This window comes from Xiphophorus couchianus, chromosome 17 (assembly GCF_001444195.1).
Source record: "Xiphophorus couchianus chromosome 17, X_couchianus-1.0, whole genome shotgun sequence".
Classification (NCBI taxonomy): Eukaryota; Metazoa; Chordata; class Actinopteri; order Cyprinodontiformes; family Poeciliidae; genus Xiphophorus; species Xiphophorus couchianus.
The window spans coordinates 17282902-17302601 of NC_040244.1; the positions used below are offsets into that span (position 1 = coordinate 17282902).

At 40.1% G+C, this 19700-nt stretch overlaps 2 protein-coding genes across 2 annotated transcripts; both read left to right on the plus strand.

Moving 5' to 3' along the window:
* The first annotated feature begins 5453 nt into the window (after positions 1 to 5453).
* On the plus strand, positions 5454 to 10683 carry prl2 (prolactin 2). The gene is made up of 4 exons (XM_028043784.1): positions 5454 to 5818; positions 7786 to 7893; positions 8139 to 8318; positions 9945 to 10683. The coding sequence occupies exons 1-4, from the start codon at positions 5687 to 5689 to the stop codon at positions 10137 to 10139; spliced, it is 615 nt and encodes a 204-aa protein (XP_027899585.1). The 5' UTR covers positions 5454 to 5686; the 3' UTR covers positions 10140 to 10683.
* Positions 10684 to 11971: 1288 nt separating this feature from the next.
* Positions 11972 to 18880, plus strand: hspa14 (heat shock protein 14). Its single transcript, XM_028043783.1, has 14 exons — positions 11972 to 12040; positions 13659 to 13739; positions 13887 to 13969; positions 14461 to 14509; positions 14915 to 15020; positions 15090 to 15180; positions 15372 to 15476; positions 15800 to 15961; positions 16957 to 17112; positions 17197 to 17299; positions 17704 to 17919; positions 18230 to 18394; positions 18579 to 18646; positions 18720 to 18880. Exons 1-14 carry the CDS (start codon positions 11972 to 11974, stop codon positions 18802 to 18804), a joined length of 1539 nt encoding a protein of 512 aa, XP_027899584.1. The 3' UTR covers positions 18805 to 18880.
* The last annotated feature ends 820 nt before the right edge of the window (positions 18881 to 19700 follow it).

Genomic DNA, 19700 nt, shown 5'->3' on the forward strand with positions numbered 1-19700 from the left:
AAATCATCAAAGCACACAACAAAATGTCAACATAGTCTGTTTATTAGAGTAAAAAGGTGTTGATCTACCTACTGGCACAGATTGCATCTGCTGGAGAAAAATGTTTTCGTTAGATTTGAATGACCCAAAATGCCAACCTTCAGCTTCTAGAATACACTATGGATGAGTCAAATGAGTTTTTTATTACAAACTAATAACAAACATAAGTCCAAATGCATGGAAGATTTACCCGATGATTATCTACATGATGACTATCTGTCTGGCACTGCCCACCTGTCAGTGACATACAGAAAAATAAAGCAAACATAACAGCATAAACACTTTAATAAATAATCAAGCAGGCAGTCTTCCCAACTCTTCCAGGAAAGTTGTTCATTATGGCAGGAGCACTGACTTTGTGACTAACACCCTCCAACTACCGGGAGTCACATTCTCAGAAATTAACAGCAATATTTAAGTCAGATTTATTTGCAGAGCACATTTCAGCAACAATGAGTTCAAAGTGCTTTACATTATAAAAATATAATACAGTAACCAATTATGAAACAATAGAATAGAATAGAATAGAATTCAACTTTATTGTCATTGCACTGTCACAAGTACAAGCAACGAGATGTAGTTTGCATCTATCCAGAAGTGCTCTACGAGATATAAATATTTATTCACAGATGTACAAGACTATGTATGTATGGACTATAAGGGGTTATAGCAAGAGATATAGATATTGTGTATAAATATAAATATGGGAGCTATATGCACAGATTATACAGAATATACAAGAATGTTAGGGAATGGATTATAGATAAATAATGGCAGATAAAATTTACAGGTTGTATGTGTGTGTGAAGAAAACAGTCCGTGATGTGTGTGTGTGTGTGAGGATAGTCCATGTGTTATTGTTGTATGAGAGGATAGGGGAGTACAGTCCTCATAGTTTATGTTTGATGTCAGGAGGCGTTCAAAAGCGTGATAGCTGTGGGAAAGAAGCTGTTCCGGTGCCTGGTGGTTCTGGTCCGTAGGCTTCTGTAACGCCTCCCAGAGGGCAGGAGGGAAAAGAGTGTGTGTGCTGGGTGAGTGGAGTCCTTTGTGATTTTCCCGGCCCTTTTCAAACACCGCTTCCTGTAGATGTCCTTGATGGCAGGGAGCGGTGCCCTGGCGATATACTGGGCAGTTTTCACCACCCTCTGCAGCGCCTGCCGGTTGGAGACAGAGCAGTTCCCGTACCAAGCTGTAATACAGTTGGTGAGGATGCTCTCAATGGTGCAGCGGTAGAAGTTCGTGAGGATCTCTGAGGACAGGTGGTTCTTCCTCAGGGTCCTCATGAAGAAGAGGCGCTGATGCGCCTTCTTAATGAGTTTGGAGCAGCTGGTCGTCCAAGTCAGGTCCTCAGAGATGTGGACTCCCAGGAACTTAAAGGTGTCCACACACTCCACCACTGTCCCCTTAATGTGGATGGGTGGATGTGGGTCACCTAAAGTCCACGACAATCTCCTTGGTCTTCTCGGTGTTCAGCTGCAGGTTGTTTTTGTCGCACCACTCAGCCAGACGGTCTACCTCCTCCCTGTAACCGGCCTCGTCATTATCTCTGACGAGGCCGATCACCGTGGTGTCATCTGCGAACTTGATGATGGCGTTAGAGCCATGGACAGGTCTGCAGTCGTAGGTGAAGAGGGAGTAGAGGAAGGGACTCATCACACTGCCTTGTGGCACTCCGGTGTTTATGATGATGGTGGATAAGAAGTGGTTGTCCAGCCGGACATGTTGAGGTCGACTGGTCAGGAAGTCGAGCAACCAGTTACACATGAGTGGACTGATGCCGAGGTCTGTGAGTTTGGTAATGAGTTGTGATGGGATGACAGTGTTGAATGCTGAACTAAAATCTAAGAACAGCAGTCTGGCATAAGTGTTCTTACTGTCCAGGTGAGAAAGGACAGAGTGCAGCGCTATAGAGACTGCGTCCTCTGTGCTCCTTTTCTGCCTGTATGCAAATTGGTGGGGGTCTAGTGTGGGGGGGAGACAGGATCTGAGGTGTGCTAGGACCAGCCGCTCCAAGCACTTGGTAATGATGGGGGTAAGGGCTACCGGGCAGTAGTCATTGAGTCTGGTTGGGTTGGGATTCTTGGGGATTGGGACAATGGAGGTAGACTTGAAGCAGGTCGGTACCACAGCGCGGGCCAGGGACAGGTTGAAGATGTCCATCAGCACTCCTGCCAGCTCCCCAGAGCACGTTCTGAGGACACGTCCAGGTATGCCATCAGGACCCGCAGCCTTGTGGGATTTAATCCTGCTCAGAGCCACTCCTACGTCAGTGGGGAGGAAAGTCAGCGGCTGTTGGGCTGGGGTGGTAGCTGCTTTGGTTGCAGTTGTGGTATTCCCTCTCTCAAAACGAGCATAGAAGTTGTTAAGTTCGTTGAGGAAGGAGACATGCGTAGAAGCGGGGGTGGTATTGAGGTTCTTGTAGTCTGTGAGAATCTGAAGGCCTTGCCACATACGTCGGGGGTTGGCGTTAGAAAAATGATCCTACATCTTCCTTTTGTAGTGGTGTTTGGCCTTCTTGATTCCCTTCTTCAGCTCAGCCCTGGCTACACTGTAAGTCTGTGCATCCCCTGACCTGACCTGAAGGCGATGTTGCGGGCCTTCAGCAGGAGACGAACGTCTCGGTTCATCCAGGGTTTCTGGTTGGGGTACATGGTAATGCGTTTGCAGGTGGTGACATGTTCTATGGTGGTGGAAATATGGTTCAGTACAGATGAGGCGTACTGATCCAAGTCTGTATGGTGGAAAATAGTCCAGTCTGTATTCCTGAACCGGTCCTGGAGCACAGCGTCTGAGCCCTCTGGCCACACCTTTACTGTCCTCACGGTAGGTTTCACACGTTGGATGAGTGGTAAGTACCGAGGTGTGAGGAACAGGGAGAGATGGTCTGATTGTCCGATGTTGGGGAGGGGCGTCACATTGTAAGCTCCACCAAGCAATAAATATTACATTTTGTCAAAAACCATCATCAAATTCATCAAGAATAATAATCTAGCAAATGCATATCAAATATATTCATCAGTGTTCCAGTTATAATCAATTTCAACAAACTCAATGTTTCAGCTGTTTGTTTCAGTGAGTAATATTTAGATATTCAATCTTTGACAACAAAAAAAGACATTTCTTTTCACATTTTTGCATCTTACCATCTTTATTTCACAAAAGATATGTATGTATGTATGTATGTATGTATGTATGTATGTATGTATGTATGTATGTATGTATGTATGTATGTATGTATGTATGTATCCATGCTTGAAAAACCCATGGATCATCAGTTGGGCTTTCTACAATGACTGAATGTGGTTCTGTCGATGTTCTCCGCGTTCTTCTGCTACTTTTTATACTCTTGGTTGCGGAGAACCTCGCCGAGCGGAGTAGCGGCATTGTTTACTCTTTACTCCAAAGTTCTGAACATTTATAAACTTTTAGTATAGTATTTGAGACTCAATTGATTTCAGGAAAGATTTTAACCAAAAGATATCTTTCAAATCACCATTGTTCCAACACATCAATAAGGTTTCTTTAATTGTTTGTCTACCAGAAAAACTTGGTTTCTGTAAATATGGATTGAAAGGTCAGATCCAGTGACTGTAGTGTCCTATGGGCATTCATGAATGAAACTTTGACCCCTTAACTCTGCAGGTCAGTCTAAAAATGACAACATGAGTAGAACTGCCTGACAACACAGCTTTCCATGGAAGCCTAAGTGTGGTATGTCTGCACATGTAGCTTGGTCACATGAGGAATCAGCAATCAATTATCAAACATCCCTGATAATGTACTGCTTTCAATCCCCCAAACAAATCAATGCTTTTATGAGATGAAGCTTTTTAGACTGAATCACGTAATCGTCTTTAATGAAGTAATGACATCCTTTTAGTACAACAAACCTTCAGCAACAGAGTGTAAAAGGATTGAGACATTATGATGCACATGCTGAGTCTGTATGGTAAGCGGAAAGAGTATATGGAATAATGAAGTAAAGCTTTATTTTGGAAAGAAAGGAGAAAGGGTTCTAAAAAGAGCTTAAAGAGAGTACTGCTGGGCTGGTGGGTTTACTGATTTGAATTGTGGACAAAGCACTTTTATAGCTCGGATTAGTCTAGATCTCAAAAACAAGTTTCCTGGATACTCGTCTCAGAGTTGAAAGCGTCCTCTCTTCTTCCTCCAAATGTACCAACATGGCTGACCTGCTTGTGCTGTGGGGTAGATGCAAGTATTTCACTCCAAAACATGTTCCTGTCTGAGACACAGAACAACAAACCAGAAAGAGTGCCCTGTTGGGGCCTGGACGGAGACTGAAGTGGTGTGGTTGGTGGAGGCAGAGGAAAAAACTTATTGTATACTTATTGTGAGCATCTTCAGTCAGAGGCTTCTTCAGATTCAGTGCAGTACAGACAGCTGCAGATTTTTCCTGCCAACAGCCATCACCATCTTCAATAACTTTTTGAAGAATCTAAATCAACGAGTTACAACATTTAATTTCCCTTTGGGATTAATAAAGTATTTTTAACTTTGAATTTGAACTCAATTCACACCTTAGTCCTAAACCTAAACCCTAATCCAAAATCAGCATTTCTCCTTGTGGGACCAGGCTTCGGTTCCCACAAAGTAATATGTGTCAGAAAAATGGTCCCCACAAAGTATTAAATACATGGTACACACACATATACATACACAACCATCAGGTTTATGAGTATGTACATGATATGAGAGTGTACGTACAGATAGTCATGAACAGGTCAGAGTACAGTTCTGTCATCATTTTTACACCAAGGACAGAATTACAGACAGTCTGGATTTCTTTCAGCTGCAGAAAACAAGTCCAGGATAGCTACCTCTGGGCTCAGACAGGGTCATTAGGTCAAAGTTCATAAGCATTAAAATAAAAACATAGGCCATAGGATATTAACCTGTATGCATCATACATACTGTGTGAGTTTGAGGGACAGACATTAAAGGACACGAAGGACAAAGAAAGAAAGCATGATTACAATGCTTCCAACCCCTGGAAATAATAAGATCACAAAAGATACTGTACTAAAATGACTCATTGTTCTTAGGGTTGGGCTCATAGTGATCTGACTGATCACTCAGATGCCCCCATTCTCCTTCTCCTCCCCATCCTTTCTTAACATCCCCCTCCTTATTTTTGCTTACCAGCCAAATTATCAGTGAGGATTCATATAAAGCTCCTGCTGTCTTGAAACTGAAGCATTCAGTTCTGCACCAGAGACGGAAACTCTTCTGCATCTACAGAATGTCTGCACACATCAGACCAGGCAGGTATCATGCATGAAAAAGATTTCTGTCTGTCTCTTCACATCCCATCTAATTTCTCAGTCCGTTACTGCATGAGGTTTTGTCTTTTTTTGCTGCTTTCTGTAGAATCCATTTTAATATTTTGAAAAAAAAGGAGGCAAATTTAGGTTTAATATGGAAAATATGGAGAAAATATATCAATTCATTCATTTACTCACTGTCCATATTCTCAGAGGATCACTGTGAGAATATTAAGAAAATGGTAATTTTCTTAATATTCCAGTCTTTGTTGTTTTTCCTCATCTTTCTCTTTCTTTGACATTTCTTAGTCTCCCCCTTGTTGGTGGTGCTAATCTACCTGGCACTCTGCAGCAGGCTGAGCAGCATGAGAGCAGCATCCAGCTGCACCAACGGCCAGACTGGATGCCACTTCCTCTCCCTGGCCAACCTGTTTGACCGGGTCATCCAGCACTCAGCTAGGATGCATGGCATTTCAAATGACCTCCACTCTGAATTTGTAAGACTTTTTCTTATTTCCTGAGGATTTTTAATGATTCGTACCAGAGTCTCTTTGACATACTTGCATTCTGTCGTTCTAAGTGTATTAGTTGTGTCCAGAGTGCATTTCTACTCAATCTATCTATTAGATGTAACAGTCCTGTAATGCTGGCTATGCCAGTGATTGGTTGGGATTATACAGTTTGGTCTGCTGATGAACTTTACTTTGCCAATAATTTAAAAAGAAGGTTTAAATGAAGTTATGAAGTGATTTTAGGACACACAGTACATTACTCTGCTTTAAGGCTCCTATAAAGGTTTTGTTAGAGAAGGATTAAATAAATACACAGTATCTTCCCCCTCATAATTCTTTTCATTTTTTTGTTTTTTAGTCATGTTTAAAAGTTTAAGATTTGTAAATTAATTTTAATAACCTGAGTAAATCCCAAAACCTCCTTTTTAAGTTCTGATTTTATGTAGTTGAGAAAATTAGTTGTCCAAACCAACCTGGTCCTACATGAAAAAGGAATGACCTCATTGCTCAATTTACTATTATTAACTACATTTAATGGAAACTAACTTCAGTTTTCTTTGTCACTCCCAGTCCTGATTACAGCTGGACCCGTGAAATCAAAAACTGACTGAAACAGAACCTGCTTACAACATGAAGTAGTCTAAGAGATCTGGAAAAATAACCTTTAAGCAAGTAAATCAAAAATATATCAGCTGTTCTTTTAGCTATATGCACATTTAAACATAAAATATAGCTTAGGTGATCAAAGACAACAAGACAGAATACAACAAATGCTAATCTATACGGTAATTTTTTGAATGACAGTATGACCTATATAAGTTTTTAACCTTCTGGATGCCATCTGCAGTGCTTTCCAGATCTCATACTTGTTTGAAAATGGTCCCAGTGGGCTCACCATCAGCTGATAAGAGAAATCTGCTGATATGGCAGACTAACACAGCAACAGGCATCGCCAAGGAAACTCCACATAGGAACACAGACCTTTTTTTTTTTTAAACACAGACCTTGTTGTCACTAGAGAATTTGATGCAGTTCTGACCATACTGGGCTCATAACTGTAATGCTCTTATGGGTGCTGCAACAAAGCTGATGGTGTCTGTAACAAAAAATCTAATCTCACCTAGTAGATGGAATGAAGTCACACTTTGTGCATGAGTAAAAAGCATGCCTTTCACAGACAGAGAGAGACATTCACCCACACCTGAGAATTAAATCCAGTGTCAAGGGTCTGTTTGCATATTTGCCTATTTGAGAATGACATCATCAGATCACACTTCAAATTATATTCAGAAGGGTATTTGTAGCATACCACGCTGCTTTTCTAAACTGCAGTGAAACTAGCAATACTGATCAATTTAATTTTGATAGTAATAATTGATTATCTTGACAGAATGTATTCTAGTCAAGTCAAAGTTGATTTATGTAGCACATTTACAGCAGCCTCGCCTGACCAAAGTGCTTTGCAACAAACACATCACAGGTAGATAAATTACAAAATAGAAAATAAAATTAAGTTTAGTGAAAATAATAAGACAAATATAAAATTGGAAAAGATGCCAAAAGCTAATGGTATGAAAAAAAACCCAGACAATTCTTAAATTTTAGCTGCAGTAATTTTCTTCCATCCTTTTTATTTTATTCCAGTCATGAGGGCCATAAGGACCAAACATCACTAATGATGTCAGTTCAGCAGGTTTAGGAAAGCATTGAGAGGAGCAGAATACATCTCTGTGTAATATGTTGCTCTGGTACAGCACCATAGACTGCAATATGCAAAATGCTCTCTGTAACCCATCTTCCATTGCTCTTTTTGCTATTATTCAGTGATGCACATGTACATATACACACAAACAGAAAGCATCACTAATATTAATCACTTGCGTACTCTGTCCACAGATGGCATTTAGAAGAAGCCTGACCTTTGACATTCTCATTCATGTCTACTCCATCAGGAACTCTACTTCCTTCCCAGTAAGAACCAGATTGGCCGGGTCAGTCGCAACTGCCACACGTCTACCATCCTAACTCCAAATGGCAAAGAGAATGCTCAGAGAATAGCGGTGAGTTAACCTTTCTGGAACTTATTTCCTCTTCCTGACATCAGCTGTCTACATCATAGTGAAACGTCATGTAACCTTTTGGGTTCCCCTTCAGTTATTACCTTCTGCAACACACAACTGTGCTACTTCCCCCTTTGATTTTCAATGCAGCGGTTTAAGCAGTTACTGCATACAGCTGTGACGATGAACAAGCCCTCCTGACTTTTGTATCTTACCATGTTTCCACATGTCCTGCTGCTCTGCAGAGAGAGGAACTGACCGAGGTGATTCTGAAGCTCCTGGTTGCGTGGCGGGAACCTCTGTGGCATTTTCATCAGAACATGGCTCAGCACCATGAATTTAACAACTTCAGCTCAAACAAGTCTCTGGAAATGAGTGACATGGTGCATGAACTACGCAGGGGTGTGCAGAAAGTGGTTGAGAAGGTACATGCCTGCACATAATCTACATCACAAACCAAGATGAATGATTCTGAGCTGCCTTTTTACAGTTTGAGAGAAGTAAGAAGATTCTTTATACTTATCAAATTAAGACTTATTTAACATCACTAAAATAGACCAGGAACCTTTTTAATTAACAGGATATTTTATTTTCTCATTAATCACACTCCTGTCCCAATGAAATAAATAAGTAAAAAGAACAGAAACCACCAAAAAATAGACTAATGCATCAATAATTCTACTCTACGCAATCTGATGTGGGAGAAAGAGGGGAAGGTTTTATGAGCAAATAATGAACATTTGAAATATTATTTACAATGAGTTAGGTATCTTGCTACTTTCTCCAGACTTTGTGGACAGTTATGAATTCCAATACCAAACATTAAATTGAAGAGAAGGAAAATGGTTGATATCAAAGTTTCGGAATAACCCAACCTCTCAGAGTTCAACTTCTAAGACAACAGAAATAGTGAGTGCATGTTTGGTGAAATGAAATGGTTGGCTCACTGATGGAAGTGACAGTCTAGTCTTAGCTTACATGACGGGTAAACCTGTTCCCGACGTTCTTGTTCCGATCAGGCAGTCATTGGGAGATTTGAAGGTCATTGGTTATGTTTGTTGAACTGAACCCAGTGACAATAAAACCAAGCAAAATGAAAAAAGAAAAAAAACTAAGATAAATGTGGCACATCATGATGCAAACAGAAACATTCACCCAAAAAGCTAAACTTACCCGACCAGATAAAACATTTTGAAGGTTCTGTTTCTGTCTCTTAGAAATCAGTTGAAGGATGGCAAGCGTTTTTAGCAAAGGACTCTGAGGAATGTGGCACCACACAGTGCTGAACAGCCAAAGAAAAAGAAAAGAAAATTGATTCTATTCCTTTTCAACCACTTTTTAGACTCTGATAGATACCAATAATGTAAGCAAACTATCCAAAGCTGCTTACATACTAAAGGTTACCAGCAGGAAATCACTGTATTGATCACCATATATGATTTATATTTCATAATTTAACATATTACTAAAGTTATGTTCTATCAATATAATTTCTTCAATTTCTTTAGCACATTTAGTCATTCAGACAACATAGTAAAACCTTTCACACATAATTCACTGAAACACTGATATTTCAAGACAAAGGAAACTATATCTAAATGGAATATAAATAGTTTCAAAGGAACTTGGTGAAAATAGTTCTGGGGGGCAAAAGGTTGGATCTGTGGCTTTGTATTTCTTATGAGAGCTCTCATAGAGGGCACTGCATGGTTTATGTTTTTGTTGGTTTTGGTTCCTAAAGTCATTTAATTTAGAACAAAATGCTTCTGTGCATATACTGTAGCTGTTACTGTTTGATAGTCCTTGAGATTAACTCATCTCTTCCACCTGATCACCAGAGCTGTAGACTACTTTACCTGTTTTTTTCCCAAACCATGATTTTTGAAGACAGATGAGTTAAACGTGATATTTTTTTTTGAAGAAAGTTGTTCAGTATCCCAAATAGACATTAAGAAGCTTTTATGATTGTATTATATGTGGTTTACTATCAATAAGAGCATTTTGGTATTGGTTTGAAAGTTGAAGTAATAATGTGTGTTCTTGTGCCTAAGATGCAGATGCTGGGAGTAATAAGCAGTTCTCTTGGTAACCTGGCTTCCCCGGAGGCTCTACTGGCATCCGACAGGGCAGAATGGCGACTCATGAACGACTACGATCTCCTCTATTGCTTTCGTCGTGATTCAAATAAGATTCAGAATTACCTGAAGATCCTGAAGTGTCGAATTGTTCCAGAGCATAGGTGCTAAACGGAACACTGTTAAAGAGGTTGTGTTGGACTCTGTTACATCAGCATTGAAATGGAAATACGCCATAAAGAAACAATGTATATTCTGACTTACTGTGCGTTCCTTTTGCCAACTATCAGGCATGAAGTAGCCTCACTTATAATTTGTTCAGTTCTGTCATGAATGAAGACCTGCAGGTAGTTGGCTTACTGTGTACTTCATACTTGATTTCACTTTCAAAACTCCAGAAAAACAATGGGCATAATGTAAGGGTGCAGTGGCAGCACAAATGTTTACAAATGTCATGTAAAATGCACAATGTATTGAAGTATGGTTGTATTACATAAAAACATTACTAGAAAAAATATATTATTGTCATTTCACCAGAGAAGAAATATGTGCAGTGTTTCCACCTTCCACCAGAGACTGTTCATGTTCATGTGGTCAGAAAAGAACCAATACGAAGACAATAATCAGTTTTCTTTATGTACAGTCTTTGGATAATGTGTCATCATATCTTTGAGTGGCAAGTTCTAGTCTGAACACAAAATAATGGTGTTAAGTGTAACATATGGCCATAGTAAAAGTTCACTATTATGTGTCTCAGTCGGCCAGTGAGAACAGAAAAGTGTCTACTTGACATTGATCTTGGCATTTAATCAAACAATCCACAAAAAACATGAATTTCAGTTAAAAACATTTTCAGACATCAAAATTCTATATTTTTTTGTCTTCATGGAAATATCAAAAGACAAGAATATTGTCAGAACCGTGTGCCATGAGAACTGTGAAAGTTTTTAGCAAATGAACCCACAAGCTGTTTCATTTGGTGTCTTTTGTCACAACCACAGAAAGCATTTTAATCACTTCAGTGTGGTTCAACGAACTAAATGCAAACTTTGTCACTTTAAAGGAATTTTTTTTCTTGTTTCTCATTCCATTTATATTTTTGACATATAACAAGCGTAAATCTTCTCTTTGCCTTATAAGGAATCAGGCCAAAACACAAAAATATATTATAATAGTGCTCTCACCATTGAAGGATGGTAAGATCCTCTGAGAGCCAAAGTCCTTCGCTGACAAGGCTCTTCATGAATGAAGCCACCATGATGTATTCACTCTCAGCCCCTCTGGAAGACCTGAAATCAAGCTAATGAACTGCCTAGATCCATTAGCTTGCCTTATAGCTGTATTGTCTCATAAATACATGCAATGACACCGATCCTAAAAACCTGTGGTATATATAAGGATTGAGTAATCATATCTAAATTCTGGACATTAATCAAAGGGCATACTTTCTTAAATAATTCGGTCAGTGACTGGGTCTAACATACATGTTGAACATTTAGATGTAGTAAATATTTTTGATAATTCAGGAAGTTTGGCTGAATCAGAAAAGTCCAAACATAGGTCAGATTTTACAGTTGCTATAAATGCTGCCTCAATCACTTTATTTTCAAGAAAATAAATTTTAATTCTGCACTGTAGTGCAAAACGTTTCAAAAATATTTTACTCATTTTGTGATTGCAAACCTGCCATTTTAACATGGGTGTGTAGATTTTTGGCCACTGACTGCAGCCTAATTTTGAAACTACTTATGGGAAAGTAGCCAATGAAAAACAAAACAGCAGAACATCCAGTGAATATGAGAGGGAGAGGAAGAGGCTGCGTTTATTGTTTATTAAAAGGCAACTAGACTAAGATAATATAAAGAATACTAAAGTGGAAAGACAAGGAATGTACAATGATTATGTAAGTGGCACGTGGGCAGTAATGCACAGCAAAACCAGAGGGAGGCGGTAGTGCAAGTTAAACCGCCGGTAAACTCTTAAAGAAGAGGAAGAGGAAGTCTATGTTTTCCAGCATGTCTGCGATTGGGATTCATTTTGGTTATACTTGTGCCTGTGTGGCCGTGTTTAAGGTGAGCGGCTTGCAGTCTTTTACCACTTAAAATCTTTCAGAGCTGAGCTTCACGTTGCTGTTCGCGGAGAGGACGAGCAGTGATGTCAGTTCCGGTAATGATGGATGGCGTCGTGGTAAAATGTAAGCGTTAGCAGCAGCAGTCTAGTGGTCTTTCAGAGGAGAAGATAAGTTGGGAGAACCAAGAGGCTAGACGATCAGAGAGGAGTGAGGGGGTCCAGGTTTGTGGAAGACCCGCCAAGTTCAGCTCAGAGGGGAGCTATATAATGTCTACACGCTAGCAGTTCCACACGTCGACGAGGTCGCCGTGTTGGGAGGGTAGTTCCGTCAGTCACTGCTTCAGAGTCTGTCACGTTATTACCTTTACTTTTTAATAAGGCATTTAGCTTATCATGGTAATGTGTTCTTAATTACTACATAACTTTTTAATTTTGAAACATGTATGCTTAAAAAAATAAACCCAGGTTTGTTGTTGAAGTTGACGAAAAATAAAAATCATTCATTTCTAGTTCAATAAGGAGTTAGGTGGAAGTGAATATTTCTTAAATCTGATCATTTACCTCATTTATTTGATTGACTATATATTCTACCTATAAGCTGTCTGTAAATATTACTACCTATAATTTGTTATCCATAACAGCTTCCAGCGAACTAATGCTGTTTATATATGTATGATTAGTCTATAATCTATATGATGATGTTATATGATCTACACATTCATATTAATACTTTTAACCTACCTGTAATAACAGATACATATTTATCCGAATTTGCTTTATTTGCCAAGTTTGTGCACACAAAAGAAATTTGACTGCATCTCTGCTTTGCTCTCAGTGAATGCATTTAACATACACACACACACACACATATATGTATATCGTATGTATGTATGCATGTATATATATATGTCTGTGTATATATGTATGTATATGTGTGTTAGAAATAATGAATGACTGATTTTTACTCTATCGCGTCAGCCTGAAAATAAAAATCTGAACAGTTTTTGTCCGGGATGTGTGGGGTTAGCAGAGATGCAAGTTTTCCTTTGCCTGACCCTTGACCTGTTCCAGTCCTGGATGGAGGGCTGGTCAGTCCTGCTGACCCTCTCTGCAGACCTGATTGGTCTCTACAGTTTGGACTTGTCCTCTTTGTGGATGAGCCAAACCACACAGTTCTGGACAAAAAGGGGACAGACTGAATAACATCTGTGTAAAAGATGACCAGCAGCCACTACATGTGTACAATGTGTCCATAATCCTGTTCAATGTGCAACTAGTACATTATCCAGCAGTGTGCAGGCAAGGGCTCCTCTTGGTCCCTAGAGCTGATTAACTCTCATATCTTTTCAAATCCTCGTCCTCTTTACTGTCGCTGCCTCCTGTCAAAGTATTCTACCCTGTTCCCCTTGCTTTGGTTTCAAAAGCTTAGCTCACTAAGCTCATAAAACCTCATTGTATCAAAGTATTTTTGTCATCAGATTATTTCTTGAAATATACTCAAGCTACACTTCTGACACAGGGTCCCCCCAGTGTGTTATAAGCCTGCCGGACCCCATAAGGATGTATTCTTTGTTTCCTGTTTTTACTTTTTGTTTTAATGTAGTAAAATGTGTGTCTTAGGATGGGCGTGCTGATGTGGTGGCTAACGATGCAGGAGACAGAGTCACTCCAGCTGTGGTGGGCTACAGAGATACTGAGCAGGTGAGTCATTTCAATCTGATTTTCATTATTTCAATCTTATTTACTCTCCTAAAATTATTGCCAACAGAATCCTTTTTGTGTCTTTTCTGGTGTTCTGAAGCCGTGTCAGTCTTGCTGATTCCATGTGGGCTGTTTGTTCGTTTGCAGATTGTGGGAATAGCAGCAAAGCAAGGTCAGGTCCGAAACGCAGCCAACACAGTTGTTAAGGTGAAGCAGGTTCTGGGGAGAAGGTAGGTCACCAGAGGAGTGTTTTGTTGCAGCTTATGTAGCTTCAGTAGAACAATGGCTCTGATCAGACCTGCAGGCCAAAATCTGAATTATTATTAAATGAATTAAAACTCAAAATCTCCCACATTAATTGTCCTATAAACCTATAAAGCTACAGCAATCACTTTTTTCTTCCTTTTTTAATGTATGTATCTAACAGATTTGAGCAGTATCAACTATCAGTGAGGTGTGTGTATATATATATATGTGTGTATATATATATATATATATATATATATATTGTTTATTTAAAAGCCTAAAACAGAAAAAAAACTGCAGTTCTTTAGAAATGACAAATAATTTTCTGTGATGAATATTTATTGAACATTTTGAAGTCGTCTTTTCAGCGAAGGTTATGTAACGAGCTTTATTTAGCTGGACTGAGGGGAAGAACGGCTCCTTGACAACAGCTCTGGACAATAATAGAGTTCTTTTCTGTGTCTTGATGGTTTAGGTTTGATGATCCTGTGACACAAACACATAAAGCAGAGACCAAATGCAAGGTACGTTGTGGCAGCCACATTAAGAGAAAAAAGTCTATTTGTGTATTTATTTTTTGGTTATTGATTTTTCTCATTATTTAAACTTTTCCATCATATGCCACTCTTCAACCCACATAAGAGCTAGAGTGACAAAAACATTAAAAGAAACAACAGACCAGTTTTATCATCTATTATCATCAATTGACTTGTGCTATGCTAGCTCCTGTCATGTAAAACATCCCATCATCAGGCACACATTCACCTGTTTCCTTCTTTTTTTGACTGGTGATAAATTTTTTACTTATTGTTATTTTTATGTCTTCTGCCACTCTCTACTTGGAATAGGACTTTGGTTTCTTTCCTAAAATTGCTTTGCCAAGAAAGACAAAGCTGAAACTCCATCTGACTTGTGGTTGGTATGTGCAGGTTATCAACAGAGAGCAGATGCCATATTATGAGATCACCTGTGGAGAGCATACAGAGTTTGTGGCACCAGAGGATGTTGCAAAGCTCATCTTCAAGAAGATGAAAGGTAGCGTAAATTAAACACACCCTGTCTGTACCCAACAGCCAATCAGCTGACTCCTTTGCTTTTCCCCAGAAACGGCTCAGTCAGCTCTGGGCTCTGATGTCACCGACACCGTTATAACTGTTCCCTTTGAGTTTGCACATGCTCAGAAGCGTAGTTTGAGGTAAGAATTTTTTTTTTTTCTTCATTAATTTCCATTTCATTACTGTTTTTCACCAAGCTTTATGGCTTCGGGGGACAAATTCATGGTGTTCATCTTTCTTTAATTGACAGCAGTAGATTTAACTGCTGTAGTTTAGTTGGCAAAACAGTCTGGAAGTTTTCTGGAATATGCTTCAAAATGTTGTTTTGCAGAGAGGCAGCTGAAGCTGCAGGCTTCCATGTTTTGAGGATGATCCATGAACCTGCTGCTGCTCTGCTGGCCTATAACGTGGGACAGGACTACTCCTCTGGGAACAGGTAGAGGGTGGAAATGTCTGCAGAACGCCTGGAAAACAACAGAGGAAAATTCAAAAGGCTGATTAGACATCTGTTTTAACAAGCAATTAAGCAGGGGTACCTAATAAAGTGGCCAGTGAGGGTCCCTCCACAGTCGTTCTTAAAAGCTAAATTGCTTCAGGCCTCACTGGCTGCTGCTCAGCCTCTTCATTTATCTGAGCTGTGCTGAAATGACTTGAGTTCTGATGAGGTTAAGCTTACTGAGTCTGATCTGAATTCTAAATGGATCGTCTTCCTCATGGGTAGAGTGTGTGTTGATGTTTGGCCTTGTGGTTTTGTCCCAGTCATGTCCTGGTGTATAAACTTGGAGGGACGTCCCTGAGTGTGACGGTGCTGCAGGTGAACGGGGGGATGCTGCGGGTGGTCACCACCCGGACGGACCACAGCATCGGGGGGGAGAGCTTCACCCAGGCCCTGGCCCAGCACCTGGCCTCAGAGTTCAAACGGTAGCTGCCGTCACAAACAACAACACAAGTCAGGTCCATTAAACACAGAGAAGAACGTTCAGTTAATGGCTTTTATTTTGAAGTTCCTTTGATCAGAATGATGCATATCAAGTGTTTATTTCTGCTCATGTTGAAATAAACACTTACTGAAATGAAAACTCAAAATATTATACCAGGCCAGCAATATAGGATAGTGAATCTTTATAGTGTTAGTTTCACTTTTAGAATCTTATGACCAAAATAATTATCTTTTTGATAATTTGTAAAATGTGGGTCTGTATCTTTGTGTTATGCTAAGGTTGAAGGTTAAATCTTGATGGGTTAATAAGCTAATAACAGAAATATTTCAAATCAATAAGAACTTGCATCTCAACATCACCACCAGGTCCTTAGGACTGGAGATGTTCCCATAATTCCAGAGGGCATCTGTATAATATAGGAAATATTGAGAGTTGTTTTAGATACCAGGAACCTCTTTTCTCTGGACAGTTTTTCTCAGCCGTCATGGCAGCCAGATGTCGCTAGCCTGGCTGTTGCCTTCCTGTGCAATTCCATAAAAAAAATTCTGGTTTACAGAACAGTTTGGGCTTTCTCCTACTCACTTAGATTCCCTATGGTAGAATTTCTAAACAGTAAACAGAAGGAGTGAATGATAATGTTGATTTTCTGCTCTGTTTTAGAATTGTAGTCTGCCTGTAGTTTAAGTGACGGCAGTGAAGGAAGCTGTTCAGTCTGTTGGTTACCCTTTCAAATATTAAATTAATATTAACAATTGCCTCATTTTAATGGACCCTTCTCTCACAGTGCAGACCATTTCTGGTAAACTGGTGCACTACATACATCACAGGCAAACGTTAGCGACTAGGTAAAATGTAAAACTTTAACAGAGTCCAGCCCTCCAGGATGGAATGATTTCTCAGTAGTTGAGGGTCCAGTAGCACAGCGTTGAACCAAGCTGGTTTTCACCGGGCTAAGCCGTCTGTGTTGTTGTGCAGAACCTTTAAACATGATGTGAGCAGTAACCCGCGGGCACTGCTGAAGCTCATGAACAGTGCAGACATGGCCAAGCACTCTCTGTCCTCCTTGGGATCAGCCAACTGCTTCGTTGATTCTCTGCATGATGGCGTAGACTTTGAGTGCACCGTTTCTAGGTGAGCTGTCAGTGAGGGCATCGTGGGAAAGTTTATATTTGTTTCATTTCATTATGCTTTGACCTTTTGGTTTGTTTCCCACAGAGCTCGATTTGAGCTGCTCTGCTCCACACTGTTCAACAAAAGCATCCAGCCAATCAGGTCGCTGCTGGACGAGGCGGGACTCTCTGCCGGAGACATCAACAAGGTGAGACAGGCTGACTCAGGCACAGCTTCATGCAAAGCACATCAAAAAATAACAGGTTCATGTTGAGACAAAAAATAAAATGTTGTGATGTACTTCAAAGATTATATTAATTTTGATCAATTAGGGAAAAATGACCTTGTTTGGCTATCAGTTGCGCTTAAGACGTTTACTGCTAAACCTGACTAGTACCTAGCTAGGTGTTTGGTCTGTTCATGCTGCGAGGCATTCACAGTTTCACACAGTTCTTTGATTGTTTGCATAGTTGGATCCTAATAAGTGCATCTAGCACCATTTCTCTTTCCACTCAACTTTCCACTCTGAAAAACCAGCTTGTTTACCAGAGCCTGCCTGCTGAGCATCTGTAAATCTGAATTCTGGCAGTTGGGCGGCCATTTTTGTTTTAGGTGGTTCTCTGTGGCGGATCGTCCAGGATCCCTCGCCTCCAACAAATGATCCGTGAGATGTTCCCGGACGTGGAGCTGCTGAACTCGGCGCCTCCGGATGAGGTGATCGCTGTGGGAGCGGCCATGGAGGCGGGGCTTCTGGTTGGCCGAGACGGCCTGGCCCCGGAGGAGGAGTCTGTTGCCGTGGATGTTTCTGCTGCTGACATCCTCCTGAAGGTATCCTCAGCCGACTGAGTCGTCTGCACTGAGCAGTCTGCACAGCATGGATGGCTTTCCCTTTGGAATATGACATTTATATATATTACTATTTATAGTGGATAAAATATTGTCATATTGTGACAACATTCCAAAACAGAAACAGCAAGTTAAGTAGTGACTCATTTTCCCTCTTAAAATAGTGGAGTCTATGGAATTAGTTATTTTATTGTTTGAGATGGAAAATAAAGATATAAAGCTAAAGACATCCTCTTTCATTCACTTCTATAAAATGAGGATTAGGATGAAAGTGTTCTGCTATGTGCTGCAGGAAGTGGATGAATCGGGAGCTGAGATGTTTAGCATTCTCCTTCCTGTGGGAACTCCCCTTCCTGCGCGCAGACACCACACCTTCTCTGCCCAGGGCAGACTGTCCTCCCTCTGCCTGGAGGTTTATCAGAGGGTTGCCACGCAGCAGCCCCAAAAACTATCCAAGGTAATCAGAATTGTAACTTTGTAATCAGGTGAGTTTTAGTACTTTATAGTTTGATATTGTCGACTGAAAAAGTCTGTGACGCAGCTGCACATTTTCACAGAAGGTCAAGAATTTGTGCAAATTCACAAAAATATATAATAATTCACCATCTAACTACTTGCACATGTTTGTATTTAACATCCAGATTATTTTAAGAGACCTGCAGCCCAGTGAAGAGAACCACAGCATTGATGCTGTGATCACTATGAAAAGGTGTGTGTCCTCTGAAGCTCAGTGTGTTCAGTTCAGTTCAGAGTTGTGGAGAATTCTTGTCTGTGTGTTCCAGGGACGGTTCTGTTCATGTGTCATGTGCAACGCAGAGCAGTGGGAAATCTGAGGCCGTCACCATAGCAGCAGCAGCAGCATCATGAGTTCACTTCATCGCCTTCCTCTCTGTGTTGCAGCGCTCCTGTTTTCTACAACTTAATAAACTAATGAAACCATGTACAGCTGCTCTGTGCTTTCATACAGACATGGAATAATGCAGATTGCAAAAATGACCACAAGGTGTCGCACTTTGAAGGTTCTTCTGAGCAGGTTTGAGAGTTAGGCAGGGTGAGCAGGATATGATGCTGGAACACATTCAGATAAAAATGAAAGTAAAGTTCTGGTCAGGCTGTTTGTGGCCTTCATCAACTGTGATCACACTGAGATGGAAACAATTGTTTCTGCATTTTATATGAAATAATTAGTACTAAAAGTGGTTCTCTGGCTGGAAATAAGTGATGAGAAGAAACACTGCAGCAATGTGCAATCAAATGACATGCTCTCGTCAGAGTTACATAATTATATCTCCTTGAATAAACCATTCACATTTATCGTAAAATAAACTGATGCAGCTATCACAAAACAATGTTTCTGTATGAGCTAATGCATTGGAAATGCCCCATTTAGGTAAAAATAAAAAAAGTAAAAAAAAAAAAAAATTTATCCAGCATCTACACTAGATCCTGTATCTTATGTGTCACATCTAAAGAAATGTTTTTACCCAACTTTCTCATATTTTGGGTTGCTGATGAGAGAAGGCCACTCCAGGCGTTCTTCTAGGTCACATGATGATGTTAAACCAGATTTGTTCTTAAACTGGGTCCAGGTCAGATTCCAGTGGAATTACAGACGCACCTGTTTTTTGTTTGCTTTTGTTTATTTTTTTGTTAGAGCTATTACAGATCACAATATAGTGTTGGTATTAAATTATACTTTAAATCACTTTCTAGTCAATCGACCCAATTAAATCATTTTACTCTGGAGACATGTTCACTCAGTC

Coding starts and splice junctions, on each gene's coding strand:
- prl2 (XM_028043784.1), top strand. CDS start 5,687: ATGAGAGCAGCATCCAGCTGCACCAACGGCCAGACTGGATGCCACTTC. Junction 5,819..7,785: donor ATGACCTCCACTCTGAATTT/GTAAGACTTTTT, acceptor CTACTCCATCAG/GAACTCTACTTCCTTCCCAG. Junction 8,319..9,944: donor TGCAGAAAGTGGTTGAGAAG/GTACATGCCTGC, acceptor CTTGTGCCTAAG/ATGCAGATGCTGGGAGTAAT.
- hspa14 (XM_028043783.1), top strand. CDS start 11,972: ATGTTTTCCAGCATGTCTGCGATTGGGATTCATTTTGGTTATACTTGT. Junction 15,181..15,371: donor GCTCAGAAGCGTAGTTTGAG/GTAAGAATTTTT, acceptor GTTGTTTTGCAG/AGAGGCAGCTGAAGCTGCAG. Junction 17,300..17,703: donor CTGCCGGAGACATCAACAAG/GTGAGACAGGCT, acceptor TTTTTGTTTTAG/GTGGTTCTCTGTGGCGGATC.